Here is a 21,513-nt window from a genome sequence, read left to right on the forward strand (position 1 = left end):
AGGCACCTAAATCCAAGATTTTGGCACCAGTGGTGTTCACAAAAGCCCTGTAGGCAGAGGGGCTGGAACAATGTGTATAGTGGGGGAGCTGAGAGCCATTGAACCAAACTGTAAACCCTGTATGTGGTGGAAACCACTTCAAGCCAGAGGATACAGGAGCACCCCAGCACCCCTGGTTCCAGCACCTATGCCTGTAGGCACCCACGCTCACTCACTGCCTACATTTTTGCAGTCAAAGTTCCCTAGGCATCTATGTTTCTGCCTCTGCACATATGTACTGCAGCCCCACACCAGGCACCCAGACACCTAAGCCCCAGAGCGATTCACAAAAAAATGGGCATCCTTCTATCTAACTCTACGCAGATCAGCCATGGAGAGACTTGTTGGAGCAGAGGGACTGGATCCTGGGTGAATACTTTAACCACCAGGCTGTAGTCATGCCTGTGTTTGCACTCTCTCTGGCCCACTGACTCTTTCTGTATCCACAGTGGAACAGCTTCAACAGGAGAGACTGAGGGATCATCCCACCTCGGTGCTTAGCGCATTCATGTGCGAGGTGGGAAACCCCAGTTTAAATCCCTTTTCATCAGGCTGGCGGGGGCGGGGGTTTGAAGGTGAGCGTCGTAACCACAGGGAGATTCTCTTCCTCCTCCTCAGCCTTCTGGCAAAAAAAAAACGCCTTAGGCTCCTAATTTGAGTAGATGATTCACAGCTGAGCTAGAGGGGGCCGGCTCCAGCTTGGACATAACACAGACTTCCTCGAGGGGCGGGCCTTAGGACCTACCCCGCTCTTTGGCAGCTCCCATTGGCGAGCGCGGGCAGCTCAGTGCGCTGGCTCCTATGAATCCCATTCCCAGGGGCCTGACTCCATTCATTCATTGTACAGGGAGCCCGAGTGCCAAACGCAGGTTGGGTTTAGTGTGCGGGTGCCGGGTGGTCTTTCATACCCAGGAGGTCAGACTAGGGCTGGTGGTCCCTTCTGACCTGAAACGCTATGACTCTAACTCCAGCTTCGGGAATCCCAGTGATTTTCTGAGCGTCGCAGTGCCTAAATCCCCTTGTGACTCTACACCAGAGTATCCAGAAAAGTGACAGTACGGTATGGCGTTCTGCATCCCTTAGGGGGCAGCATTAGCGCTACATTTTGTGTTCGTTTTTCTGTGTTTACATTACTTGTCCAGACTCTAGGCACATCAGTGATTTCAACATTCAGTAGAAAAGGGTGGATTTACGTCAGTTAATAACACTTGGGCTGTTGAGCAAACCTCACCCAGCCTTCCTGACCATCCCAGCCACAGATCCACTGGGACTGTCTGCTCTCTCACCAACAGCTTGGCTGGCTCAGAAGCTTGCATTTTTTTAAAAAAGGGAGGGGAGCTTGCACTTTCCATTAGAGCAGGGGTTCTCAAACTGGGGCTTGAGACCCCGCAGGGGATTGTGAGGTGGTTATGTGGGGGATTGCGAGCTGTCAACCTCCACCCCAAACCCTGCTTTGCCTCCAGCATTTATAATGGGTTCACACTCAGAGGCTTGCTATGTGAAAGGGGTCACCAGTTCAAAAGTTTGAGAATCACGGCATTAGAGAACCGAGGTCCAGAGAGCCCAGGGGCCCTCGCAGAGAATACCCTGCAAGCAGCTCGTTCCCGTTTAAGCCAAGTGTGCTCCAGCTGGAGCACCTCTGCTGATCACTTCAGTGGTAACACCTGAGGGAGAAAAATAGCTTGAGCTGCAGCCAGCCCAAGGCTTGAAATCTGAGCAATCTCTCCCACCTAGCGCACCAGGTAGCCACTCTCTTGACTCAGGGTTGCCTATCCGTACAGTGCTGCAGCGGCACTGGTGCAGCTGTGCCGTTGTAGCGCTTAGTGAAGATGCTACCTATGCAGACGGGAGAACTTCTCCTATTGGCGTAGGTACTCCACCTCCCCGAGATAGTGCTGTCTACACCAGTTCGGTCAGTATAACTGCATCACTCAGGGGTGTGGCTTTACCCCTCCGCGATGTGGTTATACCAACAGAAGTCTGTAGTGTAGACCAGGGCTCACTGACAGAGGGACTCGTTGGGTTGTTTGGAGCTGGTTTCTAAGCCGCTGCCTTTCTGTGCTGGGCAGGAGGAAGTGACAGGTTGTAACATTTCCATTTAAAAAGCAGCCCATTGTAACGGGTCAGAAGAGAAATGCCCTTGTTCGGAAAAGTGCAAATGAAAGCAAATCACATGTTTCTGGACGAGAGGCCTTTCACGACCGAACGCCCCAAAACAGCTGCACTTTGAGAGAGAGACCTGGTCGAGCCTCAGTCCCCTTCCCCACCTCCTGATAACAGAAGCTCAGCCTTTCCTGGCCTGCTTAATCTGGAGAGAGCCTTCAGAATGAGCCCTGCAAATGATAAGGTTCCCAGTGTGCTCCTCCCTCAGAGGGACCCCAGTACCACCGGGCCTGCTCTGCTGAGTTAGGGCTGAGTTCAGAGCCGCAGAGATCCCTGCAGTCGAGAGTTGGTATCCCCAGGGCCTGCTCTCTGCTGAATCTGCTGCATGGCGTGTGTGTGATAGAAAAAGGGGCTAGCAGAGGAGGAGGAATCTGACTGGAGGATAGAGAACGAGGAGCCAGGAATTACAAAACTCCAGCCCCCCCCCATGAAACAGTTGAAGACGCTGTGTGCTGTCAAACGTTCGACAGAATGTGCTGGCAAGTCTAAGTGCAGCTCTTTCTCTTTGCAGACACTGAAGCTGCCTCAGGTGAAGGAGCCTCACAAGGCAGTAAGTACTAACTTCGCTGTGTGTGCGTGTGTGGGGCGGGGGATTGGCGCACGGCGTGTGTGAGCGCATGGTGCGATGGCTGTGGGCATATTCCTGGACAGGCGTTTTACCTCACAGCAGGTGAACATCTCTTTCCATTCTGTTGAGTGATACATCTAGGCTCGCTTGCGATGTGTTCCAGCTCTCACTGTGGTACTGGCATTGCGGAGTTTACATCTAGCTTGTTACTCTCCTCCCGTTGCCCTGAGTTTGTGTGTCCGAGATCTTTTGTGTGATGTCGGCTACTTATGCAGATCAGAAGAGAGACATGGAGGGGCTGTGTTCAGCATTGCAGTCAGTCACGTGACCGTTCTCTAACTTTAAAAAAGCCGCAGGTGAGTTGGATTGGAAAGTGACAGAAGGGGATGACATCATCCCCTTTGTGAGAGGCCTGTAGTCCCCTATGAATTAAAATGGTACCAATTAATGACAACACTCAATTGTCCAGACAGCCCCTGGGTCTTTGTTTCAATCATGCCGATCCCTGTATCTGTCCTGATCTCTTGTGCCGGTGTGGGAGATCCACTTTGATAAACTGCATTCACTGCACTTTTCCACAGTGTACCACAAGAGGGCACCTTCCACTGTGCTAATGAGAAGCTGCGTTTGATGAGAGCTCTAAGAGCAGCGCAGGAAAGGTGCTTTCCTGTTTGTGGTAGATGCATAAAGCCAACCGAGCATCCCCTTTGTTCCCCTAGTGTTCTTATTTCCCTCTCTCTCGCTCCCCATGTATGGAGGGTATAACTTAGTTCTGTGAATGCGAGTTTAACTCTATTGATTTCCCCTGGGGCTTTGCTGCTGCGTGACCTCTCGGACAGTTCTGACATTTGAGGTGGTTTTGTCATGCACCCTTTTAAGCACCTTGAGTGGTGCCAAGCTTGTAGGGGGAGCAGCGCCCCAAGGAAATGGTAACATCTCAGTGTATCCTGAATTCCTCCTTTCTTCCACACCCTCCCCAGTGCTCTGGCATGGTGTCATACGGGGATTGGATGACAATCGCGTTGCATGGCCATTCGTGAGCAGTATAAATTGACTCCCAGTTTGTAAAACACTCTTCCTGACTGGGAACATACTCAGTGTTTCCAACTCTTAAGAATTTGTCAAGAGTCTTGAATTATTTAGTGTTTTTCTGAAAACCACAGCTTATGGAGGCGTCTCATTCAGTGAGACTCTCAGCTTTCATTTAAAAAGAGAAGCAAGTTTCCAGCCATTGTAGTTGTAGAAAATCTCGTGCTTTTTTGAGGCCTCACTCGTGGTACTTGAATGCTTGAGGCTGCCGCCACGGCGCCCTCCAGGGACCGGTATGGGTTTCTCAGACTTACTCTTCCCCTTTTGCTCCACTGAGTGACTCGGGTGTTATTTACCAGGTGTCTCCCTCTCCCATTCACAGTGAGCTCTTAGCTCAGTAATTTCTTCTTTCATTCTTCAGTAGCTTCTCTGCAGCCCTCTGGTGCTGCCCTTTGTCCTGGGTGATCCCCCAGTGTCTTTCCAGCCTCTTATCCTTGTGCTGAATTCTGGCATGGAGAACAGCAGGCCCTGCTGCATTTTGGCAATTCTCTCCTTTGTTTTTGTTTTTTTAAATGTCACCGGTTTAGTTATTCAGCCACGTGACTTGGCCAGCAGACCCTTCTGTGTTTCCTGCAGTGCTTCGGAAACTCCCGTTGCATGTTATGTGGGGAGGCTTTTGTATGCTGCACTTTTTGTGAATTAAAATCCCACGTTTTTTATCTGTGAAGTCAGAGGACATAGGGTATAGGAAGGCAGGACACCTGATGACAGCGAGGGAAGGAAAACCAGAAACGAAGGAGAAACTGGAGGGTTTTAGTTGCATTAAATTATTTGGTGCTCCACATACAGTTTCCATTTGTCATGGAAACTATCTTCTCAGCTGAATATTAAGCTGTTCAGCTGGGGCTGCTGTTGGTAAATTCACATGGTTCTAATTTCTGATAAAACTTTCCTTCCTCTTCCTCCTTGTTGCTATAATAAAGCTCCTCAGCTTTGTCATTTTCTCCCTTGTGGATGAATTGAAGCCCTGAGCAATACTGGTCTTCTCTGGATTTTCTCTGTTTCCCTCTCAATGGCCTTCTTGTTTCCTTGTCAGTCTGTTTGCTTCTTATTTATTTTAAGAACTTCTTATTTATCTTTCCTTCCTTGCTATTTTTGCTTTGCTCGCTGCTCCAGTCCCATCCCTCGTGACCCAGTTTGGATCTTTACTTCCTTTATATTAACAGGCTTCCTTATTGTTTAAATCTTCCTTTGCTATTTTTACCTCATTGGCTACTCTAGCCGTTTGGGTTTCCTTATTCGTTGATTCTCTAGACACGGCTCATCCTCTTCCTTCCCAGTGCCTCAAGATTTCAGGGCGCAGTAAGCTGTTGTTTTCTCTCACCTTGTGAGAGCTTTCTGCTTTTCCCACAAGTACCCAACCTGCAGGAGTCCAGGGGTGCAATTCACATGCACCTTAAACTGTTCATGGGAATCCTCCTTTATGCAGCCAGAGGGCCTGCAGTACCAGCTCAAATAACCAAGGAGAAGCATCTCTCACTCAGAAATGCCAACCCCATCACAAGTCCCTTCCCTCCTGCTGTAAAGGTTTTATTTGTACTGATTATTTTTTGTGGTGACTCTCTGGAGCCAGTTGTCATTCATGCCAGCGAATTCCATGTGAAGTGTTCTCAGGAAGGGGACTCGAGTGAAATGCTCCCTCTCAGCAGAGGACCCTGATGTGAACAGCCCACCCTCGTAGGATCTGGTTTTGAGCTGCAGTTTGTCTGCTTGCTTTGTTGTGTTATCAGTATGGTAAATGAAGCCGGGAAGCAGTGTGCCGCCCCTGTGTGTGCTGGGGGCGGCTGTGGGGGAGATCGGAACACTGGAGGAGGAAGTTCTGGAAGTTCTTCATGGGAAGGCAGGGGATGGGATACAGCTGAAACCAGTTAGCCTGCTTGCAGTCAACCTTAGGAAGAGAAGTATGTGGTTAGAACTCCCGCCTGGAAAGAGCTCTGAAGACTCCCTTGTGGGTGAAGCGGTTGGACTCTTTGGAGGATTATTCCTGTTAAAAAGACTACACCTCGCTTTGGGGTTCTAAGATCCACTAGTAATCTCTGGGACTGGCATGTCAACTGCCTGATTTGACTCGGGTTCTCCTCTTAAAGGGACAAAGGCCAAAGTTTTGAGGTGGAAGTGGTCTTGGGAAGGCATTAGAGAGTTACTCCCTCCCGGGAGTTCCCGGGGCAGAGAGGACAGTGTTGTTGGTGGATCTCAGACCCAACAGGGTTAAAGTGTTAATAAAACCCTTGTACAACTATTATAACATTCAACAATTATGTTCTAGGAAAAAAAGTTTTAAAGAATTCTGTGTTTCACAGTTCTTCATCACAGGTGGCACTGGAAGTGACCCCGGTATTTAGGTTACCTCATACTTTCCATTATACACATTCAGCAGAGAGACGGCCTTTGGGCAGAGGAGTGCCTTCTCTTTGTCTATGAAATTCCATTCCTGTAAACTGTTCATGATCCCCATTTCCCCTCTGCCACTTTGCATTCCACAGGGAAACACTGGCACCCTGCAAGAGACCTGCAAATGCATGTCCCAAGAGTTGGGGTGTCACAAATGCCAACCAGGAGCCCCACGCACTGTACCGAGAATGTCTGGGAGCTGCTGAAGTAGCTGGAGCTGCAGGGATTGGGGATCGGGCCGGGATAGGCTCCTTGCTCACTGCCAGCCAAACCCATTACCTGGAACATGGCCCAGGGTCCTTTCCCCACCTGAGTGAGAAGGGAGTTGGACTGGGCCAGGGCCTCTTCTATCAACCACACCCTGGACCCAGCACATGGTGCCATTGACTCTTCCTCATCTGAGAGAACAGCTTTCTGCTGCTAACAGCTAGTGTAGTTAAGTCCTGTAGCTTAGGTAGCAGCAGTCTGTACGCTGGTGCTGCAAGGTGCCTGGTTCAGCTAATGGTGCATGATGTGACGGCTGTTAAAGTTTTGTGTAATTTTTTGTTTTTATCTTTTTTCCTTCCAGAAAAGGCATAGGAGGAAATTACATACAAAACCCCGTATTAAAAGGAGGTATATTTAGGTTGAAAAATCAAGCACTTGAAAGTGAGCCGATGCCAGTTTTATGGTTGCCCAGGCAATCTTAATTCAGTCCCCGTCTGTCTGAATTATGGAACAGTCTTTAATTCCATGCCCACATACTGATTTTTCCAAACCTGCCTCGTTCAGTGCACAAGATGGACACACAAGAGAGCAAAATTAGGGTTGTCCGTGCAATCAAACGTATCGTTTGCTAACTGTCAGCTGCTTATCTTTGCAAACTAAATAACAGCCATTGAATGTAGGTTGTTAAAATGTAATATGGGATTAAATATGGCATTGCCTGTCCTTGTTAGAGAAGGAGAGTCAGTTAGAGAGGGTCTTGAGTTGCTGAAGTCCTCTTCTATTCCCTTTCATACAAAACAAGACCTACAAATCTCTCTTCTGCCTAACTGAGGTAACTCCAAAGAGCACTAGCCCACCATAGGCGGGGGAGGCAGGGGGAATATTAAAGATCGAAAATACAATTTCTGTCTGTGCCTTCTTGATTGCAACCTAGCTGCTGGGAAATTAATCTCAGTACATGATCTTATTAGCTACTTTGAGACCTGGAAAGCTTTTACCAGTCTTGGACTAAAAGCATTTACTTCAGTAAAGCCAGGAGCTACACCAATTCATGCTAAGTGAAAAACTGTCCCCTTTTTTTAGCTTGCCTTTTATTAATCACAGTTGTATTAGGTGGATTTTCCTTGGTGGCTGTGCCAGGCTCTTACTAGACAGAAGGCAAAAAGAATGTAGAGAAGAGAAGAAATGAGGTGGTGGTTAGGATTCAGCCAAATCTGATGGAGCTGGTGTTGCCACATGGTTTCTGCTCCTTACCTCAGCGGGTTAGAACATTTTGAGGCTCAGGGAAGCGATGGCCCGGCCGCACGATGGTAGATGTGCTCAGGGAGTAGTGTCAGCCATTACAGCAAAGTTCACTTCCTTGAGGTGTTAACAAATCCACCAGCCAGTTGTTCTGTGGTGTCCAGAAAAACAATATAAAAAAGGAGGGGCACCTCATCCCGCTCAAATGACCTGAACATTCCACTTCCTTCCATCGCTAACAACGTACTGATCTGTTACTACAACAGTTCTGTAACTGCTGCGGGAGGCTCCAAGTCTCTCCAGTTCTCCAGCTCTGGTTCTGTTTATGAGCAGCTACCTGAGTTGGGCTGCGCTATCACCGGTGGGCAGCTCCGCTCCCGGGGTGTCCCTTTCCCCATGGGGGAACGGCCTGGAGGCTCTCTCTCCCCTCCTAGCAGGGAGGGACAGCTACCTGAGGGGACTGCACTGCTATTACCTTCACTGTGTCTTCCTTTTTTTTCCCTAGTCCAACTGCCCTCCCCCTTGGCTCTCACCACAGCCCTCTTCTGCGTCCGTCCTCTTGCCCCTTCCCACACTGGCTCCATTTCCTCAGCCACAGTTCCCACCCACTCTACCTGCTCCTTTCCTTCTCTCCATCCTGATCTTTCCCAGACCCCATCAGCACAAATACAAATCCCACACCCTCCTCTGCCCCAGCCTTGGCCTTCCCTCCATCCTCACCCTCTCCCACACCTGTCTCCCCCACACTCTCCACCTCTCTGGTGTCACCATTGCTAACATCACACCCACCACCTTCCTTTTTCTCTCCCTCCTGCCCTTCCCTTGCTGTCCCCGGGACACCCACTGCATCTCTAAGGAGACCATAGCCATCCACGACCACTTCATGTTTCAGTCAGATCAAGGTTGGGTGTTGGGCTTCTCCTCCCCTCTCCTGCAGCTTCCATGCCCTCCTGCCTCCCTCTTTCTTCTCTTTTGAACAGCACTGCATCAGCCGCTCCTCTCTTCTCCCCCTCCATGTTGCTGTCATCTGCTGTTCACCTAGCTCCTCCCCAGCAGCCTTCCTCTCTGATTTCAACTCCTCGTTCTCTCTCCCTCTCCTCACAGTCTCCTCTGTGACCCACCCAGTTGAGCACTTTCCTCGCCCTCATCTCTTCACTCATCCTGCAGCCCTAACCAAAAGGACCATTCACTTGTCTCAGTCTTTACCAAGCGCTGCTTTTTCCTGTTGCTGGTCTCTTTCCGCATTGCCCATCAGCCGCACCCCACACCCTGTTACTCCTCTGCCTTTCCTTGACTTTCAGTCCATTGGCACTGATGGCTTCCGACCATCTCAGCCCTCTCTGACCTGGCCTCTCAGCCCTCCCACCCACTGATACTGTTACTGGTTCTCTCCATGCTTCTCTCTCCTCAACCCTGGACTCTCTTGCCCCTCTCTTCCATCTCAAGGTCAGTCCTGATTCTCCCCCCGCCCCCAGCACGACATCTGCTTTCTGTGTTCCTACTCTCACTCTGCAGAGTGACGCTGGCAGAAATCCTGTGACCAGCTGACTTCCTCCGCTACAAATTCAGTCTCTCCTTCAGATCTGCCATCTTCCTTGCTAAATACCTCCACTTCTCCCACTTAATTAAACCTCACGCTCACAATCCCAGCCTCCTTCTTGTTGCTGAGAAACCCTCTCCTCTTCCCGTCGACACCTCTCTCAGCACAGGCCCTCGCCAACTTCTTCCAAGTGAAAACTGACAAAATATGACATGATCTTCCCCTTGCCTCTCCTTCTCCCTTCACCAACTCTCGCCTCCTTCTCTCATCACAGATGCAGAAGTTCTCATCTGCTCACCTTGTCCACTTGCCCCGATGACCCCCACCCATCTCCTGAGCTTCCCTCCCTTACTCTTCTCTTTGACTACTTACTTGCTCTTCTGTGGCTCGTTTCCCTCACAATACAACTATGTTTTAGTCTCTCCCATCTTAAAATACCCTCTCTTCACTCACTTGCCTCTCCAATTGCTGCCCCTTCTCCCATTCATCTCTAAACTCATTGAAAGCGCTGTTACAATCACTGTCTGAAGTCCTCTCCTCCAGTTCCAGCCTAGACTCTCTCCCGTCCAGCATCCTCCTCTTGCACTCCAGTGAAACAGCCGTCACCAGTCTCCTCTGACTCCTTCTTAGCCAAAACTCAGAACCAGTACTCCATCCTCATCCTCCTTGACAGCGTGACCTTCAGCAGTCGACCTTGCTCTCTTTTGTCTTCCCATGACACCATCCTCTTCTGGTTCTCGGTCTAGCTTTTTAATCCCTCCTCCAGCATGTCCTTCAGAGGATCCTCCTTATCTGCTCTCCAGCTTTCGGTGGGGGTTCCACAGGGCTCTGTCCTTGGTTCCCTTCTCTTCTCCCTCTATCCCTTATCTCTGGGTAATCTCATCTGCACACACCAGTTCAGCCACCATGTATCTGCTGACAACTCATAGATCTGCCTCTCTGCTCCAGATCTGTCTCCTTCTGTGCAAACTAAAATCTCAACCTGTCTTCCTGACATCTCCTTCTGATTGTCTAGCCAGTTAGATGGAGCTCCACATGGCTACAACAGAGCCCCGAATCTCCCCCCCCCCAACAAGCCCTCTGTGCTACCGCCTTTCTTAATCATCACCACCATCCTCCCTGTCACTCTGGCTCATAAGCTGAGCGTCATCTTCAGCCTTTCAGTAGGTCCTCACATTCGGGCTCTGTCTAAATCTTGCTGATGCTTTCTGCATAACACATCTAAGATACGGCTTTTCTTATCCATCTGCATGTCTAAAATTCTCATTCAGGCTCTCATCATCTCGGGTCTTGATTACTGCAACATCCTTCTCTCCAGCACTTGACAAATACATGCAGTCCTGCCCCACTCATATCCATTCAAAATGCTGCTGCAAAGATTATTTTCCTAACCTGTTGCTTTACCCATGTCACCCCTCTTTTTGCATCCCTCCAATGGCTCCCCCTCCTGTATCACATCAAACATAAACTGCTTGTTTTCACTTTCATGGCCCTTCCTGGTCTACCATTCAGAATCATTGGGATTGTATTCTGTTCTGCCTATCATCTCTCATCTTCTGTCAAGATTTCAACTCCTGCCTCCGATTGGCTCATAATGGCAACCTCCATTTTCAAACAGCACCTTTGTCCTCCTCCAAAATGCTCCTCAAAACTTTCCTTTGCGGTCGTACTTATGAAAAAAAACACACAAAAAACACCTTAGGCTGTTGGTTTGCTGAAACCACACTTCCCATCATGCTGAGCAACATTGTCTGTTTTCTTGTACTTCACCATCTGTCTGTATCCATCTGTTTTCTCTTGTCCTATATTTTGTGGGGGAAAGAGACGATGTACTGTAGTCTCATATGCTGATGATGATAACTCTCTTTCCATTCCACTCACTCATTCTATTCCACTAGTAACTCAGGAGGATGTTAAATAGCAGCTACGAAAGTGAGACATTTTAAAATCAGCAAGTCCAGATCATTTGCATTCAGGCATTTTAAAAGCATTGGCCGAAGAGCTCACTTGACCGTTAATGTTGATTTTTCAATAAATTTTGGAACTCTGAGGTATTCCAGAAGACTGGAAGAAAGCCAACGTTGTGGCAATATTTTAAAAGGGTAAATGGGATGACCTGGGTAATTATAGGCCTGTCGGCCTGACATTGATCCCGGGAAAGACGGTGGAGTTGCTGACATGGGACTCGATTAATAAAAAATTAAAGGAGGGTAATATAACTAATGCCAATCAATAGGGATCTAGGGAAAACAGGTTCTGTCAAACTAACTTGGTATTTTTTTATGAGATTACAAGTTTGGTTGATAAAGATAATAGTGTTGATGTTATAAACTTAGACTTCTATAATGTATTTGACTTGGTACTGCACAACATTTCAGTTTAAAAAACTAGAGCGATATAAAATCAATTTGACACACATTAAATGGATTGTAACCTGGATAACTGATAGGTCTCAAAATGTAACTGTAAATGGGGAATCACCATCAAGTGGGTGTGTTTCTAGTGGGGTCCTACAGAGACAAGTTCTTGGCCCTGTGTTCCTTATCATTTTTATCAATGACCTGGAAGTAAACAAAATCATCACGAATAAAATTTGCAGGTTACATAAAAATTGGGGGAGTGATAAATAATGAAGAGGAGAGGTCACTAATACAGAGTGAGCTGGATCTCTTGGCAAACTGGGTGCAAGCAAACAATTGAATATGCCTAAACATAACTGTATACATCTAGGAACAAAGAATGTAGGTTATAATTGCAGGAGGGAGAACTCTGTCCTGGGAAGCAGTGATTCTGAAACAGATTTTGCAGGGCAGGGTGAATAATCAGCTGAACACGAGTGCCAGTGCAATGCTGTGGCCAAAAGGGCAAATGCCATCCTGGGATGCATCAACAGAAGAATCCAAGTGGGAGTAGAGAGGTTATTTTACCCTGTGTTTGGCACTGGTGTGACCGCTGCTGGAATCCTGTGTCCAGTTCTGGTGTCTACAATTCCAAAAGGATGTTGATAGTTGAAGAGGGTTCAGAGAAGACCATGAAAATGATAAAAGGATTGGAAAACCTGCCGTATTGAGAGACTCAAACAGCTCAATCTATTCAGCTTAACAAAGAGAAGGTTAAGGGGTGACTTAATTACAGTCTGTATGTATCCAGATGTGGAACAAATATTTAATAATGGGCTCTTCAATCCAGCTGACAGAGGTATAACACAATCCAATGGCTGGAAGTTGAAGCTAGACAAATTTTGACTGGAAATAAGTCATAATTTTTTAACTGTGAGGATAGTTAACCGTTGGAACAACTTACCAAGGGCCGTGGTGGATTGTCTAACACTGACCATTTTTAAATCAAGTTTAGCTGTTCTTTTTAAAGTTCTGCTCTAGGAATTATTTTGGGGCAGTTCTCTGGCCTCTGCTATTCAGGTGGTCAGACTAGCTGATCCCAGTGGATTCTTCAGGCCTTGGAATCTATAGATTCATATGAATCTATGAAAATCTATACAGAGATTGCAGCCTGTCTGGGGCAAGGACCATCTTTTTATTGTGTTTGTACAGCAGCAAGCACGATGGATCCTGATCCATGAATGGGGCTCCTAGGTGCTGCAGTCATGCAAATAATAAACCATTTGAAATAAGAAGTCAGCCTGGATTTTGTTACCTGCCACCCATAACAAAGCCCTCTGCTTGTGGCACCACCAGTGGCCAGCTCTTGTACAAACCCCTCACTGCAGCATTTACCACATGGTAAATGCCAAGAAGCCCGGCACACAGAGCCCAGCTTACCCAGTAGCCTTTCTTTAAACCCAAACCAGTGCCTGGGCACTGGGTGCCTCCCCCAGTTACTCTAGCAAGTAACATCATTACTTAAATTCTAAGGCAAACAACGAGGAAGAACTTGCCTAAAACAGCTATGTTAGGTATAAGGTTCTTTCAGTCTGGCCAGCCTCAGAAGTTCAAAAATCCTGACTCAGACCCCCCAAAATCATGAGATTGGCCCAGAAATCACAGGTCTTTAAAAAAAAAAAAAAAGAATAAATTGGGTTTTTTAGTCATGGAATATCATAGAATCATAGAATCTCAGGGTTGGAAGGGACCTCAGGAGGTATCTAGTCCAACCCCCTGCTCAAAGCAGGACCAATTCCCAACTAAATCATCCCAGCCAGGGCTTTGTCAAGCCTGACCTTAAAAACCTCTAAGGAAGGAGATTCCACCACCTCCCTAGGGAACCCATTCCAGTGCTTCACCACCCTCCTAGTGAAATAGTGTTTCCTAATATCCAACCTAGACCTCCCCCACTGCAACTTGAGACCATTACTCCTCGAGACCATTGCTCCTTGTTCTGTCATCCGTCAGTCTTTCTTCTGATTTTTGAACTCCTTCTGCACACTTCTACAGTGTGTGACAACTACAGTGTTCCCAACTTGCGAATTTTGTATTGAGTGAAGCAAATTTGGCCTCCACTGCAGAAGCTCTCACTAAAGAACACAACCAGGATTGGAGCCCCCTGGTGCTAGGCACTGTATAAACACACAGTAGGAGACAGCGCCTGCCCTGCATTTGCTGATCATCAAGTGCAAAGCTAGTGGTCAATTGATGACATAGGATCTGGCATTCATGAAATGCATATCGTATATAGAGGCCACCAAGCATCTGTGTGTTGGGAATAGGGCTGTCAGGCGATCAAAAAACATTAATTGTGCAATTAATTGAGCTGTTAAACAATGATAGACTACCATTCATTTAAATATTTGGGGTGTTTTCTACATTTTCCAATATATTGATTTCAATTACAACATAGAATGCAAAGTGTACAGTGCTCAGTTTATATTTATTTTTGATTTCAGTAACTCCTCACTTAAAGTCGTCCCGGTTAACATTGTTTCATTGTTACGTTGCTGATCAATTAGAGAACATGCTTCTTTAAAGTTACATAAAGCCACCTGCTTTGTCCACTGCTTGCAGGAAGAGCAGCCCATTGCAGCTGGCTGGTGGGGGCTTGGAACCAGGGCTGGCTCCAGGGTTTTTGCTGCCCCAAGTGGCGGGGAAAAAAAAAAGCCACAATCGGCGGCAGCTCCACCACGCCACTTTCTTCTTCGGCGGCAATTTGGCTGCAGGTCCTTCCCTCCAAGAGAGACCGAGAGACCTGCTGACAAAGAGCCCGACTTGCCGCCCCAAGCACCTGCTTGCTGCTTGCACATGCTTGGAACCAGGGTGGACCGGCAGCCCCCCATCAGCTCCCTTAAGTTCTCTGTGCGGCAGCCGCCCAGCAGGTTATCAGTTGCTGGCAGTTCAGCTGTCCCTCCCCCCACTGCCATGTGCTGCTCCTGCCCTCTGCCTTGGAGCTGCTCCCAGGAGCCTCCTGCTTGCTGTATGTGGGGGGGGCGACAAGGGGGCTAATGTCAGGGTGTCCCCCTCCCCCCTGCTCCTGCCCCCCCCCTCGCTTACCCCTTCTCCATGTAGAGCAGGGTGGGGACACGACGGGGCTCAGGACGGAGGGAGCTTGCTGGCGGCAGCTGCTGTCTCAACTTCCTGATATACTTAAAAAGGCAACGTACTTAGAGTGGGGTCAGCATACTTAAAGGGGCAATGCGTGTCTCTCTCTCTCACACACACTGTGTGTCTCTGTCTGTCTACCATGCTGTCTCCCCTCCCTCCATCCGTGCTGCCTTGTAGTGTGTGAGGCTACATTAAAAACAACGTGTTAACCCTTGAGGGCTCAGCCAAGTGCTGGCAGTAAGGCATTCCCTGGGAAATATCCCACCCTCTGACTCCACCACCTCAACCAAGCTTCACAATCATCATCACTGTGTACAGTATTAAATTGTTTGTTTAAAACTTATACTGTGTGTGTATATATATATATAGTTTTTTGTCTGGTGAAAAAAAATTCCCTGGAACCTAACCCCCCCATTTACATTTATTCTTATGGGGAAATTGGATTCACTAAACACTGTTTCGCTTAAAGTTGCATTTTTCAGGAACAGAACTACAACGTTAAGCGAGGAGTTACTGTACAAATATTTGCACTGTAAAAACCAAAAGAAATAGTATTTTTCAATTCCCCCATTGCAAGTACTGTAGTGCAATCTCTTTATAATGAAAGTTGAATTTATAAATGTAGAATGATGTTTTAAAAAAGGCATTCAAAAATAAAACAATGTAAAACTTAGAGCCTACAAGTCTACTCAGTCCTACTTCTTGTTCAGCCAGTCGCTCAGACAAACAAGTTTGTTTGCATTTGCAGGTGATAATGCTGCCTGCTTCTTGTTTGCAATGTCACCTGAAAGTGAGAACAGGTGTTCACATGTCACTGTTGTGGCCATCCGACGAAGTGGGTATTCACCCACGAAAGCTCATGCTCCAAAATGTCTGTTAGTCTATAAGGTGCCACAGGATTCTTTGCTGCTGTTGTAGCCAGCGTCACAAGATAGTTACGTGCCAAATGTCCTAAAGATTCATATGTCCCTTTATGCTTCAACCACCATTCCAGAGGACATGCGTCCATGCTGCTGACAGATTCTGCTTGATAACGATCCAAAGCAGTACAGACCGTCACATGTTCATTTTCATCATCTGAGTCAGATGCCACCATTTTCTTTTTTGGAGGTTCAGGTTCTGTAGTTTCCGCACCGGAGTGTTGCTCTTTTAAGACTCCTGAAAGCATGCTCCGCACCTTGTCCCTCTCAGATTTTGGAAGGCACTTCAGATTCTTATACCTTGGGTCAAGTGCTGTAGCTATTTTTAGAAATCTCACATTGGTACCTTCTTTGCATTTTGTCAAATCTGCAGTGAAAGTGTTCTTAAAACAAACATGTGCTGGGTCATCATCCGAGACTGCTATAACATGAAATATATGGCAGAACAGGAGACATACAATTCTCCCCCAAGGAGTTCAATCCCAAAGTTAATTAACGCATTGTTTTTTTAACAAGCGTCATCAGCATGGAAGCATGTCCTCTGGAACAGTGGCCGAAGCATGAAGGGGCACGCAAATGTTTAGCGTATCTGCATGTAAATACCTTGCAATGCTGGCTACAAACGTGCCATGTGAATGCCTGTTCTCACTTTCGGGTGACGTTGTAAATAATAAGCAAGCAGCATTATGTCCTGTAAATGTAAATGAGCTTATTTGTCTTCGCGATTGGCTGAACAAGAAATAAGACGGTGTGGACGTGCAGGCTCTAAAGTTTTACATTGTTTTGTTTTTGAGTGCAGTTACATAACAAAGTTGCATTTTCAGACAAAGAGATTGCACTACAGTACTTGTATGAGGTGAATTGAAAAATACAAAAAATATTTGTCATTTTTACAGTGCAAATATTAGTAATAAAAAATAATAATATATAGTGAGCACTGTACACTTTGTATTCTTTGTTGCAATTGAAATCAACATACTTGAAAATGTAGAAAAACATTCAAAACTATTTAATAAATTTCACTTGGTATTTCTATTGCTTAACAGTACGATTAAAACTACAGTTAATCACAATTAATTTTTTTAATCGCGATTAATTTTTTTGAGTTAATCGTATGAGTTAACTGCGATTAATCGACAGCCCTAGTTGGGAACAATTTTTCGTCACTGTTGAGACTTGAACTCATGTCTTGAGGTTTGTAACTTAGTGCACTTTCCCCTAGGTGGCAAGAGATTCTGTGGGGACGTCTAGCTCAGTTTTATTTCCCAAAATCATGTGGCAGATGGAGCTTTTCACATCATCTTGAGACTGCCTGCAGCAGTGGCCAAAATAACATTATTCATGGTAAATGTGTGAGAGTTGGCTATGCTGCCCCTGAAGAAGTGTGAAGAATGAGAGAAGCGTTACATACGGCTGTGGAGGCAAGGGATAGCACAAGGTGAAACAAGGTGTCATATCTCAAAGTCAGAATGGAGGCCTTAATGTCTTTGGCTGGTTTTGAACATGGATATCCAGATTCCGGTTTTATCCACATTGGTGTAAATCTAGCTGGAGCTATTCCAGATTTCTACAAAGAGCAGAATCTAGCCCTGTTTATTTACTGATGGGACATGGCAGAGCAGACGAGAAACCTGGTACCCTTGTATTTTTTTGGAATACAATCCAAACGATTCTGAATGCCATCCCCATCCCTTGTTTACAGACTGACTCCAAATTGAGGATTTGCCGCATCCCTGACAAAGACACAAAAATCTGCTTTATCAAGGCTTGAAGTGGGAACTTCGGGAATTGCTTTACTATAGTTGCAGCAAAGAGTCCTGTGGCACCTTATAGACTAACAGACGTATTGGAGCATGAGCTTTCGTGGGGGAATACCCACTTCTTCGGATGCATTCTTCTTGCATCTGAAGAAGTGGGTATTCACCCACGAAAGCTCATGCTCCAATACGTCTGTTAGTCTATAAGGTGCCACAGGACTCTTTGCTGCTTTTACAGATCCAGACTAACACGGCTACCCCTCTGATACTTTACTATAGTTCTGGCCATTGTGTTAAACTGGCTCATTTAAAAGCTTCTGGATATCAGTAATTTGTCTATGGCATTTTTTTTTTAAAGAGTGCCATCATCTCCTGATGAGCGACTCTCCCTCTCTATTGCCAAGTGCCCTAAATTACACTAATGCATATGTTTCATTGTGAGACACGATCACAAATTGAAATACATTTTCATATGTTAGGGCAGTTGGCCTGTGGAAAAGGTGGAGGCTGGAAGAGGATTGTCACTGGCATGGTGCTGGCTGAAGAGATGGTCCTGTGTGTTTCATAACTGCACTGGCTGGTGTGTGTTTGATAAAGTGTGCACATCGTCCCCGCTTCATGTGTGCATGACCTTGCTCTAGTGACTGTCAGAAGATGGTAGTTAAATACAGGGCTTGAATTATACCCCATAAGGCACCTAGGGTCCACTCTCCATGAGTGTGAACTGTAAGAAAGTTGCAGAATTCAAGAGAGATTTTTGATTTTTAGTCATGCATGTTCAAACACGTCATCTACATCTTCCCTGGTGCAGGACTTCATCCATAAGGTGTATGAGCTCTTCATTGCATGCCATAATTGAGTTATGAGAGATCAAAAGAAAATTGAGACTCTTAAAAAGACAATAAATTGTAAATATTTCACAGCCCCATAAATCAGAAATGATTGGCCTTATCTTTTAAAAATATATTTCCCTCTGGGCTGAGACTAAGCATGAGAAAATTCAGCCTGAAAGGGAATTTCTTGGAGAAAGCAGTAAATGGCTGGAAATAAGGATGTAGGCTGGAATGTCTCCTGCAAACTTAACTATGAAGTCAGAGGACTAATACCCTGCATGTGCAAAGAGAACATTAGGATTGTGAGTTTAAACCAGGGGGTCTCAAACTCAATTTACCTTAGGGCCAGTGCCAGTCCTCAAATCCTCCCTGCCCGGGGGCAGCAGGTAGGGCCAAGCGAGAGACCCAGCCCCAAAACTGCTGGAGCCCCACAGGCCACATTGGGGAGGCTCGTGGGCTGCAGATGGCCTGTGGGCCAGCAGTTTGAGACCCCTGGTTTAAACCATCAAATTAATAAATGCAAAATTTAAGGTTTTCTTGCCTGGGTTATACACTCTCAGGCTATGGTGAATGTAACCGTCTAACTACTAATTGAAACAAATGTGCGAAGTGGGAGAGTTAATATTAACTGAGGATTAAGTAAGAACCTTTAATGTGTTTCCTGACTTTTATATATATATTTCAAATTTGCAACTTGGTGTTTCATTAGAATAGATTTTGGCTTTTAATTTCCTCTTTAAAAAAGTAAGATAACTGACGATGGAGTTATGCACTTGTGATTGGTGTAACTCACTAGTGCTGTACACATTATACAGTTCAAACTCTAACAGACATTTCGTACTGTGCATGTGGAAAAGTGAATGTTTACATACTTATAACGTCTTGATTTAGATTTTAAAATCTTCAGACTTAATACCGCTCCTATTCCCTAGTGAGAACTAGCCAAGTGGGTTTTATTTTTCTTAAGAGAGCAGGTTTTTTTAAGTAGGTAGTTGCCACGGAAGGGTGACCTTACCAACTGCAATAATCATAGAGGAATCACATTACTCTCAGTGCCTGGGAAACATCAGGTCCAACATTATCATGGAATGTATCAAGAAACAAACAAACCTTCACCTTAGAGTGGAGCAAACAGATCTTAGATCACTGATAGACCAGACATATTACAGAACAAAGCAAGCACCTCTTGTGATAAATTTTATAGGTTTCCAGATGGCTTTTGACAGCATACACAGTGCAGCAAAAATAATCCGAATAATCAAGGAATCTATAAGATATTGCTGAGTGTGCAGGCAGAGATGGTGACCGTGATTTGCAGTGGCAACTGGAGGAAGGCAATGTTGTAGTATGTTCCCCTAATGTCTGCACCCATCATTGATTATATCATAAGGAAAGTAACCGCAGAAATCAACCAAGGAATGTTATGAACAAATGACGAAGCACAATTGGACTACCTCCTTTTTGCTGATGACATTGTCCTGTTTAGGCCAACGCTTTGCTTAATGGAAGAAAAGACCGAGTTTTGGCAGATACAGCAGAACAAGTTGGTTTGTTCATCAACAAGCAAAAGACAAAATAGATGGTTATCAATGGCTGGAAGGTAACCATTAGAGTGGATGAAAAAACAGTAGAAGTAAGTCATTTTATGCATCTAGGGAGTGAGATGTGTCATGATGGTGACACCATGCTAAGTGTCAAACAACAAATATCAAAAATAAAAACATGAAAAGTGATTGGCACTGACAAAAAAAATATGCATTTTTAAGATCAGCATCATGTCTGTCCTCCTTCATGGAGCAGTCATGGAAATTGACAACAGAAATTGATAAGATCAGTTCATTTCAAAGCAAATGCCCATGGTAGATCTTCAGACTCCATTGGAAAGAGTTTCTTGTAACATCAGAAATTCTAAGTAGAGCAAACCAATCTAAAGCATCAAATATGGCAAGAAGATGACATATTTAGGACATCCTTTAAGGATGACATCAACATAACTTCCACTGCAAGTGATAATATGGGCACCACCTGGAAAGAGAACAACAAGAGTGAAACCTAGAGAAATGTTACCCAGAACTACAGAGAAAGAAACAAAATCCATCTGCATGACAGTCTTGTGCTCTATGCACACCCCATCAGTGGCCCCACGAAGTCACAAGACCTCCTCCTTAACTTCCTCTGGGACTGGCCAAGGTGGCCAGCCATCAACCAGGAGGAGGATGTTGGACAGGGAAGTGCTCTGCTACTGTGGGGCCTATTTCCGCTCCTCCCTTAGGTCACATATCTGTAGTAGGAAGAGCGCCTGAGATAGAAGTCCTTGTATTAGAGTCCTGGTATGATGCAGACCTGCTCACAGAATCTGGCAAGAACAGGGCTGATATTGCAGAAATACACATTCCTAAGAAGTGCTAGTCACAGAGTGCTCACGCAAACACATCCCGATATCAAGTGGTACCACAACATCCCGATATTAAGGATGGTACAGAAACATTCCCCAAGGATAACGGTAACATATTGATTCCTCCTAAAGGATCACAATACGTAATAGAGAGATTTTAATTTAACCAACATGTATAAGGTGATAGGTGATAACTAGTCACGTCAGGGGGCAATAACTACAGTAACTATGTCAGATGGGCAGTACTAACTTGTTTGTATTGGGGTATAAAGCTGTATTTCAGAGGGAGTATGTTTGTCTGGCCTAGGGAGGAACAGAAAGTCCTGCCGTTCACTGAGTTGGTCCATTGTTACAAGCATACGTGTATTAGTGGTCCGATAGAGTTAGCGGGATACTAGTACTGTACTTTGTTGACAATAAACCTGTCTGGGTGCCTTTGTCCCTTAACGGATCTTGTGGTTGTTGGGCAGTTCGCTCGATGTCTGCCTTGCCAGCTGTCTGTGCAGGGCTGGGGCAGCACACGGAGGAAACACACACATGCAGTCAAACATCTATCAACATCTAACGACAGTATCCAGGCAGAGTTCCTCTGGGCCGCATCCACTGGCTCCCTGAATGCCTTTTAGGAGCAATGGGTGCTGTTCAGGGTTCTCTGCTTGGTGTCCCCCTCTGTCTTTCTGCTTTTGATCCTCACTCCTGTCCCTGTTTTCTCATTTGTTTTCCCCTGAATTTATTTGAGCCCTGGATTCAGTAGCTCCTCCCTTTAGTGGGTACACAAGTGAGTGGGCTTGCGTCCATCTGCCCCCAGGAACTCAATTGGTGCCCCTCCAACAGAGCTGCAGAGTCACCAGTCAGGCAGGCATGCGGCAACAACTCA

The 21,513-nt window shown here is 46.1% G+C and overlaps 1 protein-coding gene across 15 annotated transcripts in view; it reads left to right on the forward strand.

Moving 5' to 3' along the window:
• The window catches only part of ZNF618 (zinc finger protein 618), a 276,489-nt gene that overhangs the window by 200,049 nt on the left and 54,927 nt on the right, over nt 1–21,513 (forward strand). For all 15 annotated transcript variants that reach the window (XM_044992642.1, XM_044992643.1, XM_044992650.1 and 12 more), the window contains one exon: nt 2,714–2,752. In XM_044992642.1, the coding sequence (XP_044848577.1) occupies nt 2,714–2,752 (39 nt within the window). The remainder of the gene's footprint in view (nt 1–2,713; nt 2,753–21,513) is intronic.

Source organism: Mauremys mutica, chromosome 18, assembly GCF_020497125.1.
Source record: "Mauremys mutica isolate MM-2020 ecotype Southern chromosome 18, ASM2049712v1, whole genome shotgun sequence".
Lineage (NCBI taxonomy): Eukaryota > Metazoa > Chordata > Testudines > Geoemydidae > Mauremys > Mauremys mutica.